The 24,884-nt window shown below is 49.2% G+C and overlaps 1 protein-coding gene across 1 annotated transcript in view; it reads left to right on the top strand.

Moving 5' to 3' along the window:
* The window catches only part of NPAS2 (neuronal PAS domain protein 2), a 154,625-nt gene that overhangs the window by 50,058 nt on the left and 79,683 nt on the right, over positions 1-24,884 (top strand). The window contains exon 2 of the mRNA XM_026488020.4: positions 21,545-21,598. Within this exon, the coding sequence (XP_026343805.2) occupies positions 21,567-21,598 (32 nt within the window). The 5' untranslated portion in view covers positions 21,545-21,566. The remainder of the gene's footprint in view (positions 1-21,544; positions 21,599-24,884) is intronic.

The raw sequence follows: 24,884 nt of genomic DNA, 5'->3' as shown, positions 1-24,884 counted from the left end.
GCTCTAGTCCAGACACAACAGGGCGCACTCCACTTACTCCCAAAGACAGCATTTCAGGAGGCTCCTTGACGATCAAGTGGAGGGGGCAACTGAGGATATTTGGCCTGAAACAGGTCTCTGGGGGGACAAGATCACCTTTCTCAGATTCTTGAGAGCTGATTTCATCCCTAGAATGGCTTTTATAAAAAGAAAAAAAAATGTTAGCGGAAAATAACAAGGCTATGGAGAGATTGGAACCCCCGTATATTGTTGTAAACTGATACAGCTGCTGTGGAAAAGTTTGGTGGTTCCCCGAACAGTTAGACATGGACTTAGCATATGACCCAGCAGCTCCACCCCTGTGTAGACACCCAGGAGAAATGAAAACATGTGTCCACACAGAAACTTACACCCACGTCCGTAGCAGCATTGTTCACAGCAGCCAAAAGGTGGGAGCCGCCCAAGTGTTCATGAATGGATGAATGAATAAACAAAATGTGGTATAAGCATATAATGGACTAGTATGAGCCCTTAAAAGGGAAGGGAATTCTGAAACAGGCGCCCACATGAATGAACCTTGAAAACATTTCATTTATGGGAGAAGCCCAAGACAAAAGTGCTGCATGATTCCTTTTATATCCTATATCCAGAACAAGCAAATGCATCGAGACGGAATGGGGATTGAAGGGGAAAGGAGAGCAATGACTTACTGGGTACAGGGGGTTTCTCCGAGGTGATGAAAAAGTTTTGGATCTAGAGACAGGGGGTGGTTGCACAGCCTTGTGACTGTGATAAGCACCACTGAACTTACACTTTAAAATGGTTAATTACATGTTAAGTGAATTGCACTTCAATTTTTAAAACTAGCAAAAATCTAGTAGTTTTTTTAAGATTTTATTTATTTGAGACAGAGAGAGAGCACAAGCGGGGAGGGGGGAGGGGGAGGGGCAGAGGGAGAGGGAGAAGCAGGCTCCCCGCTGAGCAGGGGGCCTGATGCAGGGCTCGATCCCAGGACCCTGAGATCATGACCTGAGCCAAAGGCAGACACTTAACCGACTGAGCCACCCAGGTGCCCCTAAAAATAGAAATAATCTAATCTGAATGCTGTCATTCTGGATAGCCCCTAGACACATAGCAAGAAGAAATGAATAGAAGCTCCGGGGCGGGGGTGGGGGGCAGTGGTATTTTGGCTCAGTAGGGAGAATTTTCTAATGAGTTCAACTGACAGGAAGTGGAAGAGGCTGCTAGGGACAGGAGCACGTCCCCTCGCCCCCCTCCACGGAGGAGACTTAGCGCCCACTCGATGGGGTGTCGTGGCTGGCATGCAAGCTATGGCAGGGCTTCTCCACCCTGGGCACATCCAGAAAAAGGCTCCCGGGTGTCCATCTGCCGTAGGTGGAAGAGCTGACCTCTGGCATCCCTCCCGCCACCCCTCCACCCCAACAGGTACTTCTGTCTTCATCGGTGGTGCCTTGCGCGTCCTGCGATCCTCACTGCCCAGTGTGAGCAGTGCACCTGCCACTCCAGGGGCTCCCAGGTGCTGGTTAGAAATGCAGGATCTCAGCCCCTCCCCAGACCACACCAGATCAGAATCCGCCCTTCAGCAAGATCCCAGGGGGATGCGTACGTTTGAGTGTGCCAAACACTGCCGTAGACCTTGATTTACAAAACACTTGGAACTGCTCTTTTCATCTTATCTCCTGAACAGTTGAGAGTAGCCACCTCGGCAGGTGACACGTTGTCACTGTTTGCCAGAAGAGGAAGTTGAGGCCCCGAAGGCTTCACTCACTCCAGGTGCTGCTAGCAGTGCCAGTCTCATGGTGCCTAATCCAGGGCTTCCTCCACTGGGCCCTGGAGCCTGTTCCTTTCATGTCTGACTGCCTACCCACCTCCCTCCGGCCGCCCGCGATGCCTTGCCCCCAGCCCAGGCTGAGTCAATAGTTGATGTGCTAAGGAAGAAAAGACAAAAGATGGTGGAAATGCAGGGCCCCCTCTGAGAGCATCAGACTCTCAGGTGCCAAACATACCTGAGCTTCCCCGGGCGCGCTTCTGTTTCCGGATCTCAGTTCAGACTTGGTGCAGTATTCTGTGTTGTGATGGGGGGACCACGCGAAGACGGTCCTGGTGAGAGTGGGAACAATGATGAAGATACGTGGCAGCTCCCCCAGAGGTGGGGAAGGGTGGAGGCCACACAGGGATGCCCAAGGGAAGGCACCCTTGGAGGGGGAGCTGGAGGAACCCATGGTTTCCATTGTGCTGGAGTGGCGAGCCAAGGAGCAGGTCCAGCAAGCCACCTTCTAAGTATAATACTCCTGGTTTGGGAAGTATTGTTACTTGCACGACCAGCCAACAACAATGAAACATTTTCAGGGTGTGTGACCTTAACCTCACTCTGCCCTCGATTCCTCATTAGTAAAGTGGGCAGCAGGCCTGTGGAGCCCAAGATGGAAGGGAAGAAGTCCACGGCCTGGGTGATGGGCCAGCTGAGGGCCCCAGGTCTCTTTCCTGCGGAGCTTGCTAAAGAGTCTCGGTGACCCTACAGGGCCACACCACAATGTGATGAGAAAGGAAAGCATGGCTGGGAGAGGGAAGGTTCGGGAGAAAGCCATGCTGGCCACTGAGGGGTCACCACGCTTCTCGAATGTACTCCTGACACTTCAAGTGCGTTGCCCCAAACATGTGAATTGGCAGCAGGGCTTATTTGCCAAGTTACCCTTTGAAAGTCGACAGGCTCTGGGTGTTGCAATGCTTGGTAAAACCGACAGTTGGAAGATCAATCGATAGAATAAGCAATAAACAACAGGCAGGGTCTGAAATCTCTGAGTCCTGGCTTTCTCATCCCAGCGTCGGTGGCATCCAGCATAAACAAGCAGAGGGACAGAACGGGGTCTCAGTTCTCCACACCTGGGAGGTGTTGGTGCAGGGTACTTGCCCAGCTGGATGGACCCCCGGGAGGAGGGGCCTGGAGTGAGTGGAGGCCCTATCCCCAACGTTGGGGCTTTATGCTGGGGGGTTCCTCACTGCTCAGCACTCCTACTGTCGTTTGCCGGTCCCTTGCTCTTGAAAACCTTTTCTTTTGCAATAATTATAGATTCAAAAGAAGTTGCAAAGCAGTCATGTTCCATGTACCCATCACCCAGTTCCCCCAGCGCCTATGTCTTAGCACCAGGAAATGGACGTTGGTACCGTGTGTGTCCAGCACTGTTATGTTAGCTTATACGTAGCTTGTTGTAACCACCATCACTCGTTCCCTTGAATTTTTAGAAAATAGCTGCGGATCCTCACAAACTCCATGAGGACTGATTCCCTGATGCTTTCCTGATGGCAGGAAGGGGCTGCCCTGCATCCCAAATGGGGGAGGCATGGTTCACAGTGTGTTCTAGAACCATGTGACCCAGCGACCCTCTGTCTCGCCTGTATGAAACACACGCACATACACACTCTCATACTTTCTCTCTGGAAGCTTGGAACTGTGGCACAGACAGTTCCTATGTCCTGTTCCCTCTTTAGCTGGGCAAGGGAAGGGGCCTGTTCTGTTTATCTGAATTCGTTTTTAAAGGAGAAATCAGCATGAAAGTCTTGGAAGTAGAAGTTGCTTTCATCTGTAAGAAAAGAAAACCAGCCTAGCCGACGGGAAATCACTTGGGGTCATGTGTGCCCTACACTTGCAAGCACAGCTATGCATCCCACAGGACAGCAGAGTCTGCAATGGACTGGAATCGAAACAACTAGAGGAAGAATTTGCATCCAGAAACCACAGCACAGACAACCCACAAGTATTGCCATTTTCCTTAATACCAACTTTCAAATAGAAGGGTTATTTTTTTTTTTTTTAACTGACCACAGTCCAAAAAACAAAGGACTTGCTGGGATCCACCAGAGCTGGATGTTGTCATCAGTGCCTGTGTTTATGCCAGGCCATCGGCAAACTTGGTCACAGCTGGTGCAAGCAAGGTCCTACAGGGTCGGAATGGGTTCATATTCTAGTCCTCCCCAGCCGAGAGCATCAGCACCTGACAGAAGACTAGAAGTCATGTCCTGGACCTGTGTCTGACTCATTTGCAGAGAGACATGTCAGAGCCATGCACCGTGGCAGCACAGACCTGAACGTCCGGTAGCCACGTGCTCCAGGATATTAAGGATTTAGGTACCCACGGTTAAGATAGCACAAATGGCCCTGTTTCGTCACCATGGCACAGTCATGGGACAATGCTGTGCTGTAACTGGGCTTTCTACTCTAGTGGGTTCTTATCACCCTTCCTCACCTTGCCTCCTTATCACCTGTATGGACACCTGTGCAGACACCTGTGCAGGTAATTCTTACCTAGAATAGAACATGGGCTAAATGACCAGATTCAAACAGTTACAAGATCTCATTTTTATATGACATTTCATAGTTGACAATGTTATTTCTTATTTTAACCCGAGGAAGAATCCACAGTCCAGAAACAGTAGGTGATTCTCAAAGTCACCCGGCTGGTCTGTGACGGAGGGAAACCCTGCAGTCCACATCTTCGGATTACACCTTCCCAATGATGAGACCCCATCACATAGAGCAGTCTTCCTGTCTCTCCGCTGAAGGGTGGTATGCAGCCTTGAGGCCTTTTGTGAATTTGCAGAAAGAAGAGTAGCTCCTACCATGGGGAGCCCAGTTTTGGCCTCCTATCTCCTCGTCCTGCCCCTTAAAAGTCCCCCACGGGCAGAACAGGTGCTTGAGAGAACTTGACCCTGGTTCTGAATTCTGGTTTCCAAACCCAGATCTGTGGCTACAGCTCCATGGGTCATTGTTCAAGCTGCTTGCTTGTGCATGAAACCACTCTATTTTTTAGCATTTTAAAGTTTCTATGAGGCTGTTCTTCCTGAATTCAGTCCCTTCCTCTTTCTGTAAACCCAAGTCACACTCTCAGTCTTCTCCTCCTGGCCATACAAGGGCACTTAGGAGCTTATCAGAAAGCAAACCAAGATAAGAGACAACAGAAAGAGGAAAGCATATGCTTTGTACAACTCACCCTGATCCCCTCTCTGATGTGGGGGTGTTCTTCCTGCCCCTGGGATTCTTGGCCTCACGGTGGTGTAAATCTTACTGTTGCCATCTTACCATGTTGCCATGCAACAACATATGGGAGCACCACGTGTGTGAGCACACACGCGTGTACACACACACACACACACTGTTAAAACCTCACTTGTGATCATGGCTAAGAAAGACTATGTTGTTGTTATAATTTTTATAACCTCCGAATGTTCTCAAGTATAGGGCCAGAGACAGACCAACTCCCCAGAGGGGGCTGGCCTGGTGTCGTTCTTACATAGTCGTGAACTTGGCTTCTACTCTGAAGCAAGGCAGAATAAACACTTTAAACCACGTGAAGGAGGAAGAAATCTCAAATGAGTAATGTAGTGAGAGTGTCGGTAAAGAAGAGAGAAAATATTTCTAGGAGAAAGAGGATGGACTTAATTCTTACTGTTGTTTTATTTTTCAAAACTATATGTATATTTGATTTTATGTATATACACATGTATAATATCCATATAATAGAGTTTGACTTTACTTAATGAGAAGTGGTCTGAGATCCTTTACCTTTTTATATTTAATGAAAGAAAGAATGAATTGCAGCGAATGTGCATTGCTTCTCCCTTAGAAAACAATGAGAAAATCTGTAAATGTTTTCATTCAAACCAGACATCTCCTTTTGTTTTATTTATTTGTCTGTTGGCTTCCCTTTCCTTCAAACAAGTTCACAAAAATGAAATTTATGTGTTTACGTTTACAACATCCAAAAATGTTAGTGTGACCTTGGAATGATTATTTAGTTTTGTTCTAAAGAATCGGATCGTTTTTTCTTAGACTCGAGAATTTAGCGTACTCTGGGGATTGAAAACTGCATGATTTAATTTAGGTAAAGATAAGAAGGTAACACCACTAAATATACAGAATTACTTAGTTAACTAAGCAAGTGAATCTTTGAGATGGTGCGGCTGCACTGAATTAATAATGAAGAGTAGATTTGACTAATGTGCACTCAGTGTATTTGAACAGTACTTCACTTCCAACTTCGCTAAATATGGCTAAAAATGTAAAATTAATTATTTAAAACCATCGAAGGAATCCAACCTTCCCCCAATTTTACCCCGAATTACAAAGTTAAAAAAAATTGCAGTTAGTTGTGGCCCTAATGGAAAGCAGGTGCACGATACTCTGTTAAGCAGACTAATTGGAGGTGATGAGCTTTGCGTTGCAGAAGGATCATTAGTGAGGGTGGGATTCTGCGCTCCTCCAGCGCGTGGGCCCTGAGCCACTCACACATTTAAAGTATGATTCAGTTCACAGAAATGTTGTTTATCACCAGCTCTTCAGGAAAATACTGTTATGCAAGCTCAAGTCCCTGCATACAGGAACCTTTTGGATTGCAAGGGACGTTTAAAAGGACTTGCTTTGTAGGTTTCCTGGTAGCTGGTAAATATCTCTACAATTTAAAAATAAAGCTAATTGATGTCCGTGATTAGTGTCTGTTATTTAAATGTGGAATGGCACCTTTTGAATGGTTCCTCGGATTGCTGTAGTAACAGCCGCCTGAGCTAACGTCGTCCAGCTCACGTTTGAGGTGCTTTACAAGCATTGTGTCCTTAAATCTCAGCTGCTCTGTGAAGGTGAGAAACTGAGGCAGAGAGAGGCGCAGTGGCTTGCCTGAGGTCACTCAGCTTGTGAAATGTCAGAGCTGGATTTTAATGCAGGGTCTTCGGGCGTTGTTGCCACCTTGCCTGCGGGTCCTCATCCGTCCAGGGCACAGCTGGGTGCTAAGTGAATGTGTGAACCAAGGCTCACGGCCTGGAGGAAGAAGGAAGGAAGGACTCACTTGCAAAGGCCGAGGCATGCCCTTTCTAAAGCCTTTTTGTTCTTGAAAATGCTAAAGAGAAAATTTTTCAGATAAGGTTGTTTCTGAAAGGGGGTGGGCGAACATTCTCAAAGTCGTGGGGTTTCAGGTCTGAATGTCTCTAGAAGGTTTATTGACAAGACCTTGTGATAGCTTTCTCAAACTGAGATACAGAGGAAACAATGTCAAGCATTTTAGAAGAAGGCCTTCTAAAAATTTTACGTATCTGCATTTACAGATCCTGTCACCGCAGCCTGGCCTGGGACACAGGCCACCGCTCTGTTGAGAAAGTCCTCTGGGACCCACCCCCCAGACTAACTGTCTGTTCCTGCTCCGGGGACACCAGTGAGCTATTTGAGGGGTCCTGTCCCTCCTGGGAGTCGTGGGGAACAGGCCCCGCTCCCCCCCGCCCTCAGGACCCCAGCATCAGCCTCCGGGTTTGTGCTGGGCCCTCCTGAGAAAACCGGATTTCAGACATCAGCTCCTGGAAGTAGGTTAGATCACCTGGGCCTCGGGGGAATTTCCCTCATCGTATCTGGTGCTTTGTCCAGCTTCTGAGACCAAGAGGCGCAGAGGGGTGGTTTTTCTGTCTGGGCAGCTGCAGGCTGGACCAAACATGGGGAGCATAGCAGTGGTACAGCGCCCCCTCTCCAGCACGGGGGCCTGGGCCCGCTGGTCCTGGCGCTGCCCGCCCTAATCTGTCCTTGCCCCCTGCAAGCATCTGGTGGTCACCGGGAGCATGGGAGTGTTGGCGGGAAGACGCAGCAGGTGGAGGAAACCCCCCCCTCCCTGAGCCAGGCGGCAGCGCCACCGTTGGCCACTGTGTTCTTGCCAGTTGTCAGGACAGTGCACCTGGGCAGGTGAAACAGCTTATTTCACTACAATAAAGACACGGATTGATTTGTCTTTTGAAGACAGGAAAATGGCAGTGGGTGTCAGTGCACGCTGTCCTTTTTATGCAGCTGTTTTTGTTTTTTTTTTTTTTAAAGAACGAACTCTCCAGCTTTCTTTAACTTCTCATTATCTGGGTCCCCCGGCTGCCCCCTGGAGGCTGGCCCAAGCCACCCAGCCTGGGCTGCGAGCCCACGCGCCCCTCTCTCCCCGGCAGCGGCACATCGGCGGTTCATCGCGGTGCTCGGTGCTGCTGAGCTGACCTACTTTTCCTGTTTGCCCACAGCAGGCTAAGCCTGTTTAGCGCTGTCCAGAGGGGCTGGGCAGAGCAAGGAGCTTTCCGAGTCGTACAGATGGCAGTCTTCTGGGCAAACGTGGTTTAATCTGTTTGCCCTGTTTTCCATTAGTCTAAAAGGTTAGGGCCCAGCACCCAAGGTGACGCGGGGACAGGGTCCAAGTGCAGGGCATCCTGTGTCCCAGTTCAGCCCGTCTCCTGGAGATCCTGCGGCATGGTCACTGACTGCTGGGAACCAAGGCTTCTCTCCAAACTTTAAAAACAGATTTCTAAATGGAAGCTCTTCGGCCCCAGATCTCCTTACTGGGAACCTCCACTGGGCCCCAGGAACCTCTGCTGGCTAAGATGCAGAGAACCGAGGGAACTACCTGCTAGTGTGTGTGTGTGTGTGTGTGTGTGTGTGTGTGTGTGTGTGTGGCGGGGGCTGGGTGGCGCGGGGGTGACCGGTGAAGGCCAAGGCCCCGCAGAAACAAGCAGAGGTGAGGACAGCAGAGGTGGGGGCGGGAGTAGGGGTGCTTCCCTGACCCTGGATGGGACCAGGGCTGGAGGGATGAAGAGGATGGTGTTGCCAGTGTAGATGTCAGGGAACAGGGATGGAGGAGGGGGCAGTGTGACTGGGGGTGGCAGCCGGTCACCCAGGGCTGAGCCTGGATGCCGTGCTCTGGCACGTGGAGTGTGTCCTCTGAGCCGAGGGGAGTGTGCACGACTAGGTGTGCATACCCCCCCAACACATAACACACACTTACCGCTTTTATTCCTTGCTGAAATCTTGCTGCGTTGCCGCTTGTGGGCGTAGGATAGTGTCTGTTAGAGTCGTTCAGGGAAAAAACTCGTGGGATCAGATCGGCATGATTAAATAAGCTGCCAGAAGCCAGAAGCTAGTGCTTTATCTTTCTCTCAAACTCCTCCTATTTGTGCGTAGCAGAATGCCTTGTGAAAGGTGTCCTGGGCCTGCCCTTCCCGACGGCAAAGCCTGACTGAACAGTCCTCACCGTGGGGCTTGGGTCCGAAACTGTCCTGGACATCCTGAAGCCACCACCCCCCAGGGAGAGTTGGGCCAGAGGGCGTTTCCCGGGGTCACTTCATGGGACATGTAGGAGACGAGAGATGGCAGTCTTTGTTTTAAAAAAGAAAAAATAGACTTCTCCTACTTTCTCTCGCAGTTTCTTCAGTGTTATCAGGCCAGACGGGAGGAGAGAGATCTTCTAAACTACCTTGCATTTACAACATGAATATCTGAATGTACAAAATGGGGAAACTGGAGGTCTCTAGTCCTGCCAGGGCAAAACCCAAGTGGCCTTCAAATGGTGTGAAAGGTGGGCCTTTTTGGACATGCTGACAACTCTCCACCCGCTTGATGAACAAGCCTGTCTCGGGCAGTGATTCCCTCACTGTCGGCTGAGGTCTTCCTGCTGGAAGTGCTTGGAGCCTCTTCTCTCAGGTGGGCTGGGGGCTTCTTGGGCTGTGTGTGTGTAGGGCAGGCCTTCCTTCAGACTCCGCGTGTGCACGGGGCTGTGTGTTTCTGGAGGGGAAAATGGAAGGCAGGTATCCAGCAAGGGAGGGAAGGACCCGCGTCTATGTTGGAAATCACCCTCCCTCCAAAGCTGGTGGGGCATCCAGAAATGGGACTATTTCTGCAGAACGTTCCTGCCTTACATCTTATGAAGGCAGCTGTTCACTGGCCGGGGCACCCCTTTTCCTTCTGCCCTCGCCTAGTCAGGGGCTGCTTTCCGTGGGTGGGCTGGACCTCTCCTCGGCGCCCCCTCACCAGGCCCCTGGTGGCATCCGGGACTATGGCTCAGTCTGTGCACTGCGTGCCCGCAGAGGCACCCGTGGGGTGAGGCACCCACGAGAGGAGGGGTGACTTTGAGCAGGCAGAGCAACGCTGCCCAAGGCACGAGGCCACCCTCTGCTCCGACAGGTCTGGGTGTCAGTCGTCAAGGCCCGTTTCCCGACCATGGGCATCAGATACAACCAGACTCATGTCAGGGCCTTGCAGCGTGAAGAGGGCTCCCGTGGCCTCTTACAAGCCCCTGGCCTTGGCAGGAGCTCCCTGGCTTTTCACAGACAGCAGACTGCATTCCCCACTGAAACTGTAAAGAAAAGAAAAATCTTTCAACCAGAGGAGAGGGAAGACGACCCAAAATAAGGCCATTTGTACCAACGAGGTGTGTGACGTTAGGTGTGCAGCTCTGAAGGTCGTGGCCTGCTCTCCCCGCAGTCAGGCTTCCGACTGCTGTGCTGTGAAAAAGGCGGCGATTCACCTTTCTTGCCCACCATCCCCTGCTAAGTGCTTTACAGGGGTGAGCTGCCCTCCTGGGTCCCACTTGGATGAGGGAATGTGGGCATCACCCCGAGTTTGCAGTGAGGTAGTCCTTCCCGAGCCTCTGTCCGGGCCGCCACGCTCAGTGAAGGGCAGGAGGCCGAGGATAGTCAAACCTAGATCCTGTCAGCTCCCAGATTAATTTTGTTGCCTCCCACAGTTAGCAGTTCGCAGGAGACAGCCCACATTTTTATTAAACGTTATTCGAAGCTCTGATGTGAAACCCCAAATTCCACGGCCTGGGTGTCCAACACAGGCCTGACCTCTTATTTCAAGGCCATCTTTTCCTTTGGCTCTCCTTGCAGACTTGAGCACAAGGAGGATGCGTGTTCCCGGGCCGGAAGCAGCACGAGCACCAACGGTTACGTGGAGGGGAGATGCTGGCGGGAGTGGGGTTTGATGGATTCATTTCAGCTTGTCGGTGGCAGCTGACAAGCGGTTCCCAACAAAGGCTTTCACTGACTCAGCTCTGAGCATGACTCATAAATCTCCTCTTCCCCTCTTGCTGATTTTTACGGGCATCTATTGTCCACACCCTGACCACACACTGTCCCCCATCGGATTCTCTAGTTGACTCAGGTTTTTGCTGTGGAGCCTAAACTCTTTATAAAGGGGCCCTCCGAAAGGTATCCGAAGTGATTGGAACATAAGATCCAAAGGCTGCAAGAATAATGTGTCCTGCGAGAATCACCCTAACATCCAAATAGCAAGATGATTTTTATTTTGGAAGTTCTTTGCTGACCAAACGATGTCACTGTAAATTCATTTAATAACAAAGTTTCTAACTTTCCCTATCCACTCCTCCATCGCTCTGTCACTGTTTCCCTGAATCATCAGGCCCTTGTAAGGGGGACTTGTGATCACAACCGGCAGATAAAGCCTCAGTGTGGACCGTGGAGAAGCTTATGGTATCATTCTCGTGTGTTCATGGAAGCTCGCTGAGGTGGGGGTCTCATCTCGGTGACTTCTGGGAACCGGGCCCAGTGAGGCCCCCCGCAAGGCTCTGGAGGCACGGCTGCATGGGGGACTTGCTGGAGTGGACAGGGGGAAGAATGGACCTGGCCCCCTTGCATTTCCCAAGTCGACGCCTGTGCCAGAGTGTGGCGAGCATTTCTCGGTTGGAGGGGAATTGGGACTGCAGGAGCGGGCGGCGCTCAGATTTTCACTGCCCGTTTCCTTTAGAAAAGCTATTTTTTCCCCCAGCAAATGAATCATTGCAACCAAAACAACATTCCCTGGAGAGGAAGAATTAAAATGTGGAAGTTATTTCCTAGCCTCTCCCAAAGGACAAAGGGAGACAAGTGAGCAAGGCAGTTCATCAGTGACTAGTTTTCAAAGCCTTTCTCTTTCTTAAATATAATGGGGAAAATTGTTACCAAGTTCGCACGTAGAAGATAAAGGTGTTAATCCGGAACGACGTGAGTTCCCCTCACCAGGGGCTGACTGGGAGGACAGAAGGCACACTCATTATTGACAATAAATAAACCCCAGTGGATGGGGGGAGGCATGTGTCTGGTATTGCCCCTCTTGATTTCAACACATTCTTGCTTTTAATATTTTTTTCTTTTTAATGAACTAAATGCACCAGGTTTGGTCAGTACGGTGGGGAGGAGTATTAGCTAACTTGGCTCCTATAATTCAAACCATTTCTCAGCCGATGTGAAAACGTCATGATTTCATTTTGTAAAAACAATGGCCTTACAACACAACAGGCTTATAATGGTCATTTGGAAGAAAATTCAAAGATGATATGGAATGACCCTCTGGGCCTATTCTGGCTGTACAAGAAGTTAAGTAAAAGACCCTGAAGAGGAAGGCTGAGCTGTGATTCTAGTGATTCTATCTGGCCCCCAGCCTGTTTTTGTAAATAAAGTTTTATTGGAACACAACCACACCCATTCATTTACATATTGTCTACGGCTGCTTTGGGACTACAACAGCAGAGTGGGCTAGTTGCAGCAGAGACTCTATGGGCTGCATCTAAAATATTTATAGGTAGCCCTTTACAGAAAAGCATTGCCAACCCTTGCTTTGGCAGAATAACATACTCCCTGTGTACATTGCACGTAGACTTCTCTGGAGATCCAGGAATGAGCTGCCAGTCCCAAGAGGGTCCCTGTTGCCTGAATGATTCCTTAGTCTCCCGTCTCACTCCTGACACCCCATGGGACCCAGGGCAGATGTGCCATGAGAAAGCAGTCACACTGCCATTTGCTGGCCCCCGTTCACCAAGGGCCGGAGTTCCAATCCGTTGTATAGTAGTAGGTGGCTGTGAGAAAGAAGGTTCCAGACCCTTAGGGTAGAAATTTCACCTAGGTTATGAAAATGTCACTTGTAGACCTCACTTTTGTTCTTCAGTTCAATTAAGGTCAATAGCTATTTCTTGAGGATATCCTCAGTCATTCTTTGTTTATTCCATTCCCTTCTCTCCCTCCCAGCCTGCCAATGACCTAAGTCTCTGTTGAGTTACTGCTGGACACCTTGGGTAGGTCCACCGCTCCAGACAGTGTGTGGGCATATCTGTCTATCTTTCTGCCGTGCCCACACACACACACACACACACACACACACACATACACACTTTTCAACACTGGTAGACACGAAAAATAATCCCACTCTCAAAGATATTTTATAGGCGTAAGGACCAGTTTCTACTGCTGTCTGTTTAACTCGTTATCATTACTGATACAGTGATCAATAGCAGCTAGAAATTTTTGAGGATTTATATGTGCCCAGGGCCTGTGCTGGGGCTTTTTCACCGATCCTCTTATTTTCTTCTTGTCACCACGCAATGAAGGAGGCCCTACTGTATCCCCACATCACCGGTGAGGCACTAGGGCTGGCAGCATACCTCCTTGGCCAAGGTCACACAGAGCGACTGAAGGGCAGAAGCAGGGTTTCATCTTGGGCCTGGAGACCCCAGGCCACCACGGCCTTTCCTCTTCCCACAGGTGGATGCTAGCCCCGGGAGCTCAGAGACCCAGCATGTCCCACTAGCTCTGCCTCCTCCAGCAGCAGGGGGCGGGGGGACTTCCCGAGCCCAGCCGGTGCTCACGGGCCTTGCTTGCTTAGAATCTGCAGCTGGGCTGCTTCCTGGGCCTGGCCCAAGGTGCTTGACCCACCCCGTCCTGCTTGGCGGTCTCCACCACCCTGCTTGCGGGCAGCCACACGTGGTCTCTGGAGGCGGGGCAGGAGCACCCATCTGTGGGTGCCTCTTGGCTGGTGACATACGCTTCCCACCCATGCAGTCCTTCCTTTCTCCGGTCAGGAGCGCCTCTCGGAAACGTTAGGTCTGTGCGCTCCACTCACCTGCAGTGACCTTCCTGCTGTGCGGAAAGTGTGTTTATTGAAATTTAAGGCTAGTAAGAAGAAAGGACGAGCCTGGAGTCATCTGCCTTAGCAGGGGCTCAGGCCCCCAGTGGGAATGTAACGGTTAGGACAGTTATGGGAGGCGGGCGTGGGGTGGACAGGACTCACCCTGAGGCCCGGCTGCAGGCATCCCTCTGGCCCTCTATTGCACCCCTGCACGCGGACATACTTCTCATTGACGGCTCACACCATCTCTGCCTGGTGGGTGTCAGCCTCACTTTAGGAACGAGGGAAACAGAAACTCAGGAAGTTTAAGGGACTTGCTCAAGGTCAGAGGGTAAGTGGGTTGGAACTGAAATTTAAATCAGCCTGACTCTGAAGTCAGAAGCCCACGCATGCGCAGCAGGCTGTGGGTGAAGTGCCTGAGTCCGTTCTAAGAAGACACAGCCCAGGGTGGGCTCTGCCTGCAGGTCACCCAGCCGTTCTGGGTGGTGCTTTCTGATTTGTAAGGGGAGGTAACCAGAGCCAGCCCATTCTACCCATAGAACTGGATGGAGATGAAATGAGATGATAGCTTTCCAGAATTTCGCCCTCGCTGAGGGTTGGTCAGGGAGCCATTGGAGCCTCCTGAAGAGTCCGCGTGGCTGTTACCTTTAGTTAACAGCTCCTGCACACACGGCAGTTTTTGTTTTAATTTTTAGTCATCAGGACATAGTCGTAACGTTAAATGTACTTCGTGAGTACTGTTACTCTGGGTTAACCACGATCATTGAGAGATCTGTGGGAGTCGCTGTTAGGCAATCACACCCGAATTCAGATAGGGTTTGGCTCTGGCTCTGACCTTCCCTTCCTCCTCTCTGCCTGTCTGTCCCTCCCTTCCTTCTCTCCTTCTTTCCTCAGATCCTTACTGAGCACTCGGTATTGGTTAGGAGCAGGGCTGGACATCGTGGCGTGTGTCTCATGGCATTATGTCTCGTCCTTGCCATCAAAGAAGCTGACCTGATTGATTTCGAGTGTCTGCTGTGGGCCAGGCTGGCGCTGGGTACTTTCACATATACAAACTTAATTCTTTCTAGAACTGCAGCTGTGCTCTCAGGGAGCTGTCTCCCACCTCTCTGATCAGAACCTCCAGTGCCTTCCCATTCCCTCAGAGCAAAAGCCAAACTTTGTCCAGTCTGCCTGGTATGTATGCCCATGGCTCACTTCCCTCAGGTCACAGCTCAAACGTGGTTTTATTAGTGAGGACTTATGTGACTCCCTAAAACACCAGAGCAAGACTCCAGCCCACGACAGCACTCCCTACCCCCACCCCCACATCGAGTCTCCTTTAGTTTTCTCCACAGAAGTTACCAGCAGTTGACAGTGTTTACTTGCTTGTGGCTCGCCCCCACTCCCCTCTACCTGCCCTCCACCCTCTAGGAGCCACGAGAGCAGGGGCTTTGCAGGTTGCCTGGCGCTCAGGGACTGCTTAGTGCTTCAGTGAATACGCTCCGTTACCTCTTTGCAGAGAGAAGCCGTGTGCAGGGATCAGAGGCCTCAAGATGGTTAAGCTTCAGTTTTTCCCAAATTAGATTCTACACAGTCTCAACTCAACACAATCCCAATCAAGGTTGCAGCAGGCATTTTTATAGAAATTGACAATGTAAATTCCAAAATTTGCAAGGAAATGCAAAGACCTAGAATAGCCAAGAATCTTAAATAAGAAGCACAGAATTGGAAAGCTCACACCGCATTGCTACCAAGAATCCCTATAAAGCCAGAGGAGCTAAGATCGCGTAGAACTGGCTTGAAGATAGACAAATGCAAGATGCCACAGAGTGGGAAGCAGAATAAGTTTCCCTAAACAGCAGGTTAGCTGTCTTCAAATAATGTACTCAGTGTGTTTCCAGGTGAAGTGCCTCTAAGTTGAAAGCAACGGGTCCAATTGTCAGTCTGACCAAAGTTCAGTGATTATGTATCAAAATCTAAGAACAGAGAAGATAGTATGTTCATTGTACTTTTTTGAGATCCGTAATTGGATCTACCACTTTAAATTTAGCAGTTCTTCATCTGGAAAAGGGGTATCTGAAAGTTGAAGGAAAATATCGCATATACTATGTGTAAAGTCGCTAACGTGCAGTTTAAAGATAAGTTTAGCACTACCTCAGCCAGGAGCTTAAGGCCAATGTCACGGTGATAGATGCTGTTAATTCCCTTGATATGCTGCAGTAAGAATGGCACTTTACCACTGTGGGCTTCCTCCTAAAAAACCATAGGCCCAGTCTGACTGTGAGAAAAACATCAGACAAACCCCAGTTGAGGGACGTTCTGCAAATACTCCCCCAAATTGTCAAGGTCATCCAAAACAAGGAGAATGTGAGAAACTATTACATCTATGGGTTGCCTAAGGGGATACGGTGAGTGAGTGTAATGTGGTGTCCTAGATGAGATCTCGGGACAGGAAAAGGGCATTAGGTAACAACTAAGAAAAGATTAATAAAGTATGGACTTTATTTAGTAATGGTGTGTCAGTGGCAGTTCATTAATTGTGACAAATGTACCATACTAATGTAGGGTGTCGATAATAAGGGATTCTGGATGCAGGGTATGTACGAACTCTTTGTAACGCCTTTGCATTTTCTGTAAAGGCCAAATAGTTCTAAAAAATTAAATTTTTTTAAAAAAATCCTGTGTGTCTGCATGCTACCGAAATCCTGTAGATAGATGGACCCAAATAGAGATTCTGTAAATATACATATACGATCGCAAGAGACATTTGACAAAAATGCCAATGCAATTCAATAGGGAAAGAAATGTTTTTTTAATAAATGATCCTGGAGTAACTGAATGTCCAGATTGGAGGGGGGAAAAAAAAGATGATCCTTGACCACTATTTTATACCTCACATAAAATTTAACTTGCAATGGACTATAGATCTTATTGTAAAAGCTAAAATGATAAAGCTTCTAGAAGAAAACAGGATAATGCTTCATGACATTGAGGTGGCAAAGATTTCTGAGGACACAAAAATCACTGACCATGAAATTAAAAATTTATGAACTGGACTTTATCAAATTTAAAAGATACCATGAAGAAAGTGAAAAGGCCAGCCACAGACTAGGAGAAAGTGTTCAGAAATTGATCTCTAGCTCCAGCAAAGTCCTCCATGCAGAAGAGAGAAATTCTACAAATCAGTACAAGGAAGGCAAACAGCCCAATTTTTAAGAAGAAAGAAAGAGAAGAAAAGATAGGCAAAAAAATTTGATCAGACCGCTCATCAAAGAAGCTATCTCCGTGGTCGATAAGCATATTAAAGATACTCAGCATCACCAATCATAAGGAAAATGCAAATTCAAATCCCAATGAGATCCCACAACACACCAACTAGAATGGCTAGAAGAAACCAATACCAAGTGTTGGCAAGAATGTGGAACCTCTGGAACTCTCATGTGCTCCTGGTACAAATGTAAAGTGTACAGTCACTTTGGAAAACAGTTGGCAGTTTTTAGTACCCTAAGCGTACGGCTACCCTATGATACAGCAATCACACTCCTAGGTATAAACACCCAAGAGAATGAGCAGTTACTTCCACCAAAAGACTTGAGAATAACTTACACTGGTGCTGTTAATTTTGACCCCTAGGGAAGGTGGTGTCTGCCAACCTTCTCCACTTATAAAGTTACCATTCTCCTTTGTAATTAATAAATATATCAAGGGAGATACTTTAAGCTATGCAGATATCCTGAGTCTTCTCAAACTTCTGCATATTCATCTCAGCATCCATCAGTGGAGCTGGCCTGCAACAATTAGTGCTGTGGGGTACTCGTGGTGATTTTCTGTTTCCTATATTCTTTCAACATATATGAATTGAACTTCTTCTGTAAGGGAGATCTGCCCCCCCCCCACCAATGGCGCTTTATTTATTTGTTTAATTATTTGTATCAGTAGGGACTCATGAATAGTTTCTTCTGTGGGTTACAATCTATCATTACTGATTTTATGGCTTAAATAGTTCCAAGGATCTTCTCTGCCGGGCTCTCTTTTCCTCAGCCTCTCATCATTATCATGTTATTATTTCTTGAGTGTTTAGTTCCTAGATGCAAATGCCTATCCTTCAAATTTGGGGAAATGTGAAAGGTTTTAAAAGACTCCAGATAGTTTGTGTTCTAGAAAATCCAAGAAACCAAGAACAGGAAGAAGCTCTCAGAAATGAACATTACTGGCGTGCTGGGCATCCTTCCTGTTCCCCTTCATGCTTCTCCACCCTTCCCTCTGCACCCGGGGTTCCCCCACACCGCGGACATCATGGGCTCCCTGCCTCAGCCTTCTGGGTGGTGTAGCCGATAGGAGACACCAGCGGGAGATGAGGCAGGCGGAGAGTGAGGTGAGGTATTTATTCCCTTGACTCTCCTCTTAATGAAAAGGTTTCTTCAGGCTGGATGCACCAGTCCACCAAATGCCCCCTCCCCTGTATGACACACTCCTTCCAGGTCTGGGAACTGTTTCGCTCTGGTCCCTTCACCCTCGGAGGTGTTAACAGCTCGTCTGATACCAACCCTATGTAACCGCACCATCCCTCTAGGTTCCCCTAGACCCCACCTACACCACTGTAATGAAGCCCGTTTCCTGTAGGGATTTTGACCAATAGATCTCATAAATGTCTAACGCACTTAGCACGTGTGGTTGTCCTGAGTAAAGCTTCTGTAGCTTCCCTCCATTGTTCACTCTGGGGGTTAATCACATCAACAGTAATTTTCTCAGCCCCAGACAGAATCTTCTCTGCCTTCACTTAAGCTCCATTTTCTCTTCCCTGGCTTTGTGTGGTCCTAAAAAAGATCACTGCTCAAAATCCTTAATTTGCAAAAATTGCAAACTATGCAGTTGAGTAGTTGACTTAAACTCTCTTAAGCTTAACTCAAACTTCTCTGCTGTTCTTTTAACCAGGCCTCGCAGAAAAGATTTTCTTCCCCTTGACCCCCCTCTTGTGCCTCTGGGTCCCATCCAGCTCCTCCACATCATGAAATAAGAGGATGGCTCGAGGGGCGCCTGGGTGGCACAGCGGTTAAGCGTCTGCCTTCGGCTCAGGGCGTGATCCTGGCGTTGTGGGATCGAGCCCCACATCAGGCTCCTCCACTATGAGCCTGCTTCTTCCTCTCCCACTCCCCCTGCTTGTGTTCCCTCTCTCGCTGGCTATCTCTCTCTCTGTCGAGTAAATAAATAAAAAATCTTTAAAAAAAAAAAAAAAAGAGGATGGCTCAAAAATACAAGGGGGGTGGGGGTGTAGCCATGTTCATAGCGGCACTGCTCATGATAATCAAAAGTTGGAAGCTGCTCGGTGTGCGTGGATGGTTGACCAGATAATTAAAAGGTGGTATAAACATGTAGTGGAATATTATTCAGCCTTAAAAAGGAAGAAAACCACCATACACACCATAATGTGATAAACCTTAAGGATGTTACACTAAGATTGAAATGAGCTTGCCACAAACGGACAAATACTGTATGACTCCATGTACAGGAGGGACGTTGAGAAGTCAGATGCTAGAGACAGAAAGTAGAGTGGTGGCTGCAGGGCCTGGGGGAAAGGGAATGGGGAGTTAGTGATTGATGGACACAGAGTTGCCATTTTGCAAGAAGAAAGGAGTTCTGGAGATGGTAGTGATGGTTGCACAACAGTGCGAATGCACTTAACCCCCTGAACTATGCGCTGGAAAGTGACACATTTTATGTAATGTGTATTTCACCACAGTCTTTTTAGTATTAAAAAAAAAAAAAAAACCCAACCATGGAGGGGCCCCTGGGTGGCTCAGTGGGTTAAGCCTCTGCCTTTGGCTGGGGTCATGATCTCAGGTTCCTGGAATTGGGCTCCCTGCTCAGCAGGAGGTCTGCCTCTCCCTCTCCCTCTGACCATCCCCCACTACTCACGCTTGCTCACTCTCTCTCTCTCTTTCAAATAAATAAAATCTTAAAGACAAAACCATGGGGAGGGCCTGGGAGACAATAGGCTCAGTGGGTGTGGAGCTCCCGCGGCAGGTGCTTCCGGGAACCTGGCTTACGTGCCGTCTCTTCACACAGGTGCAGTTGAGCAGAATAGCGTAGACAGCGTCAAGTAACAAGAATCAGGCAAGGAAACGGGAGCGCTAAGGAAGAAGAGAAAGTAGGTGTAGGTCATCAAGGCTTCATGGATTCAGGAAGTGTTTAAGGACCAAAAATACAAAACAGAGAAGATGTGGTTGATAAAGAACAGCTATTAGTCACTTGTAAGTTTTCATTTATGACTAAGCAACCCCAGTCATCCCAGTAATCCCAGGATTCCGGAACCTCAGCACGAAGCCCACATTCCCCCCCAATGACCACGGTCTTTCCGGGGGCACCTGGTGAAGGGCTTGGCTTGGCTGGGTCCTCACTCATGCCCTGGACACATCTGAAGCCAGCACTTTCCTGGGAGTACAGACCTGGGGTAGTGCCTCACTAAATAACTTGACATCACATTTTTCGTGTCTTAAAACTTTGAACAGATTCCATCTGGAAAACATTAAGCACATGCCTGCTTGCAGATGTGGTAACCCCATTTTAATTATGATACAAGCCTCAACTGCCGAATGGTGTGTCTCTCAAATCTATCACTAAAACATGGCTGCCGTTGACTGAATGGGGCATGTGTGTAAACAGACTGAGTGTCAGCATGGGGAGCTGCAGATGTTTCCCTCCTCGTCCAGCTCACACCGTCCCTGTGCACGTATCAGAGCCAAATCACAAAACCAGATTATCTTAGACAAAGGTTCATTTGCCTCATTAAGACACATCTACAACAAGAAGTTTCGAGAGGGTTAGTGCATCTGCAGAGTGCTGGGTTTGGAGTTCTGACTTCAGACCCTCTGAGAACAGAAGCATGTGGGCAATGGTGACTCAGCTCTTCCGGAGTCCCCACCCTTATCCCAGTCACTCTGCCCACTCGGCCACCACAGCCTTCACCTCCCGTTCCCCCTGCAGGCTCTGGCCTCACGGACACCCTGAGAGCGTTTCTGCTCAGAGGGCTGGCTGGAGGGGGCGCACCCCAGACAGGCGGGACTCTGGAAAGAATGTGAATGAAATAAGGGGTCCGGGCCATGGCTCTGAGGCGCGGAGACTCACCGGCCTGTGTGTGGCCGAGGAACCCGGATCTGTGGGGCTAAAGACACCCAGCCAGCCGCCGGGAGAGAGCAGGCTCTGGGCGGTGAGGTAGTCTCTGATGACTTCGGGCTGCAAGAACATTCCTGGATTGTTACTTAATTTCTTGCATCTGTGTGCCTTGACTGTCCAGGGAAGTATAAATGCCTTAAAGGAAGGACTGTGGATTGTAGTATTTTAGGGCCCTGTTTTTTCCTGGCTGCTTGTAAGAGGTATTTGTGTGTTTGCATGAACAGATATATAAATGGGGTCTGTGCTTTACAATGTCCTGGGCACCTTGCAAGTTTAAGGTCTGAGATACACAGATACTTCATTGAGCTGGGTCTATACAGCAGTTGTCAAAGTGTGATCTGGGGACCCCTGGGGTGTCTGGAAGGTCAAAACAACTTTCCTAATACTAACACATTATTTTGCTTTTTTACTCTCGTGATGTACAGTGACTGTTTCTGGAAGCTCCTTGACTTCTGATTACTGCATGGCTCTGACACCTAATGGAACGAGTGCTTGCGTATTTAAGATTTCTCAGTTTGAACCCACTTACACGAGAGCTCTGCAGTGTCCTCAGTAATTGTTGAGAACGTAAAGGGGTTTTGCTGGAACGAAAAAGCTTGAGAACCTCTGGACTTAGGCTTGTGGGTTAGATAAGAACAAAACGATGACAGCCAGACAGAACTGTAAGAAAGGTCTAGAAGCAGAACTATAATCATCTGTTCTTTTTTTCAGGAAAAACTGCATAGAAAATCTAATGGATGAAGATGAGAAAGACAGGGCAAAGAGGTAAGAGGCGCGGCTTTCCTGCCTCGGCGCGTTCTGTGTGGTCTGCCAGGCTCCAGCATGCTTGTCCTTGCTCACCATGGGTGAGAACACCAGCAAGACAGGCCGCTGGGGGATGTGCTCTTGGTAGCCACCGTCCTTGAAATACTGCAGCGCTCCACCAAAGAAAAATGAAATGTAGACCAGCTCCCTCGCTTTTGTTCCTTATCCTGAAGTTCCTCATTGTCTGGGACTTGCCAAGTGGTTTTCTTTTTCACATGTTTGTGTATTAACCCTGGTGACCTCGGTCTCCTTTCGGAGGCCACTGGTTACCGCTTTTCCAGCACAGACACTGCTTCGTAAGGCGGCCCGGCCTGAGCCAGGTACACCTGGGTCCAAGTCCCGGCCCCACAGTGGGAGCTGCCTGGCTTTGGACAATAAATCATCTTTCCCACACACTGAGCACATAGCAATAATCATCCTCGTGCACTAAGCGCTTCCATATACCCTGCCTCAGTTTCCTCATCTGTACTTGGAGATCCCATACCTTGTGCGGTTGAGGGGTTGGCCAGAAATACTAGCTTGGTAGCTGGTGTATCAGAGCTGTTATAACCCTATCCTTGCTTATTCCTTCACTGGGCATTTATTGAATACCTACTGTGTGTGGAATCATGGAGTTGATAGTTTGAACGTAAAGAGCCGTCGAATGTTCTCAACATTATATAATTCTGCCCCAGGGGCAGTTACTGTGCTAGGCTTCGGGGAAATAAAGGTGATGTGAGGAGGACACAGGTGAATGGAGGTGGTTGGTAGGTAACTACAGACTGCAGGTGACAGGCCCCGCATAGAGTGTACTCTCCGGGAAAAGCCTCCGCTCAGGCCCGAGGACGAGCCTTCTTCTCCAGTCTCATCTCTTTCTGCTCCCGCCATTGTGTGTGTGTGTGTGTGTGTGTGTGTGTGTGTGTGTGTGTGTGTGGCGGGTCCCCGAGTCCTCTGTGACAGGCTCTCAGACAGCTGCAGAGCTGAAGGGTTTGCCCGCTTCCCTTCACAGAACCTATTGCCTCATTGTCACTTGTAGAATCCTCCACTTGCAAACGGTGGAGCCTCAGAGGTCCCCCAGTTCGGTGTCTGCCTTCCGTGCCACCTGCTGGGGGGGAAGGGTGGCAGGCATGAGAACAGCAAATCCCCAGGCACGCCAGACCTGCCCGCCGTGAATCTGCAGGGCACCGGGGAGTCTGCACTGCTTGTCAATTCCCCAAGTATTTCCTTAAAGAAGAATCCGGGAGCAGGGGAGATGGCCGCAGGTATGGGTGACACAGGTGGGCCAGCGAGGATTGTTGAAACTGGAAAGTCAGCACTGGCAGTTCATCATACACCTCTTCCTTTCCATGTTTGGAAATTTTCTCAGGGCACCTGGGTGGTGCAGTCGGTTGAGCGTCTGACTCTTGGTTTCGGCTCAGGTCATGATCTCAGGGTCCTGGGAAAAAGCCCCATGTGGGGCTCTGCGCTTAGTGCAGAATCTGCTTGAAGTTCTCTCTCCCTCTCCCTCTGCCCCCCCCCCACTCATGCTCTCTCTCTCTCTCTAAAATAAAATCTTGGGGCGCCTGGGTGGCACAGCGGTTAAGCGTCTGCCTTCGGCTCAGGGCGTGATCCCGGCATTATGGGATCGAGCCCCACATCAGGCTCCTCCGCTATGAGCCTGCTTCTTCCTCTCCCACTCCCCCTGCTTGTGTTCCCTCTCTCGCTGGCTGTCTCTATCTCTGTCGAATAAATAAATAAAATCTTTAAAAAAATAAAATAAAATAAAATCTTTTTTTAAAAAAAGGAAAATAAAATGTTCTCTAATAAAAATCTAAACAGACAACCATTCAAATAACACCTCGTTTAATCTGAAGCAGCATGCCCTTCCCTTGGCATTGGGACACAGGGCTCCCCACAGCGGTGCTTCTCAGACCTTCCGCCACAACCTCCAAGGGTGGCAAACTCCGTGTGTCCCAAGTAACAAGTGGATGAACAGACTAGTCCAGACCAGATGACAATGGAATCCTCCTGCCCTCTCTCATGGGCAGGCTGGCTTCTGGTTCTTTCCTCTGGGTGTTTGGCCTCTCGGTCTCCTCGCAGGTCTCTGTGGAGTGGGTGAAGAGGCGGACGGTGGCCCTGTCCCAGCTCGTGAATTCCAGCAGACCCTCCCCTCTCTCAGCTACCACTTTCTCAGCTGCAACACCAGGCAGTGATTTCTGCCCTGCCCTGCTCCAGGGTGATTTTGGGCATCAGCCACAGAATACACAAAGAAGCTCTCGTGTATGTGCACGTGTGCACGCGTGTTAATTGTCACTTGTATGTGAAAATGCAGGACACTTTAATACATTGATGGTGTACTCTCGTTAGCGTCACGAAAAGGTCAGCAGTGGTGGCCGGCCATCGTGGACTGCTTCCTGGGTGCCCTGACCCTGTGATGCTAAGGGCTTTTCTATGCATTCTCTCATGTCATCTCAACATTCCTTTGAGGTATGTTTCACTGTTATTCCCATTCTACGGATGAGGAAGCTAAGGCTCCGTAACTTGTCAAACATCATGAAGCTCAAACCCGTGGCAGAAGTGGAAGTGAAATACAGGCTTCCTAACCTCAGACTCTGTCCTTACTCCCCCGGCCACAAGCACATCCCTTCATGAAGGGACCAGCTCAGTCTCTCTGGCAAGTCCCAACTGAGCGCTGTGTTGAGGCTTAACTTTGGAGTCACTGGGAGTTTGCTTCTGCCGTCCTCATCTTCCTGTCACCTCCCGGCCCCCCAGCCCCAGCCCAGCCTCTACTGCACTGCTTACCTTGAAATCCTGAGCAGATGAAATGTTACCATCCTCAGGGGTCACCAGACAGAGACAGTCCAATAAAACCACAGCTGAAAGTTCTTAGAAATAAATCAGGTCGTATGCACTGTCTTGCCACTCATTCCCCCCGCCCCGTTTGCTTTGAGCTGTGGGCGCCCACACCCCCACGCTGCCTGTTTGGGAGCCTCCGGGGTGCACACATCTGGGGTAGTGACGCTGCTGGCCAGCCCTCACCCCCTCTTGACCTCAGAGGGGGAAACAGGTCTAGAACGTCTGGTAATACCCAGATCCGTTTGCCAGAACACCAGCAATAATGCAGTATCCCTCTTAACACTTGGGAAAAACCAGGACAAAAGCACCACAATCCTAAGATGATATCCGTTTCGAAGCCTCTAGTTCTAGCAGGTTTCATAACAGCATGAGAGGCCCTTCCCCTAATGCCACCTGGAGGCCTGATAGGAATAGTATTCACTCACATGATTTT

The sequence above is a fragment of the Ursus arctos genome, unplaced genomic scaffold, assembly GCF_023065955.2.
Source record: "Ursus arctos isolate Adak ecotype North America unplaced genomic scaffold, UrsArc2.0 scaffold_8, whole genome shotgun sequence".
Lineage (NCBI taxonomy): Eukaryota > Metazoa > Chordata > Mammalia > Carnivora > Ursidae > Ursus > Ursus arctos.
Note: the sequence above shows the minus strand (reverse complement) of the source record. Positions and strands in the feature narration are given on the sequence as shown.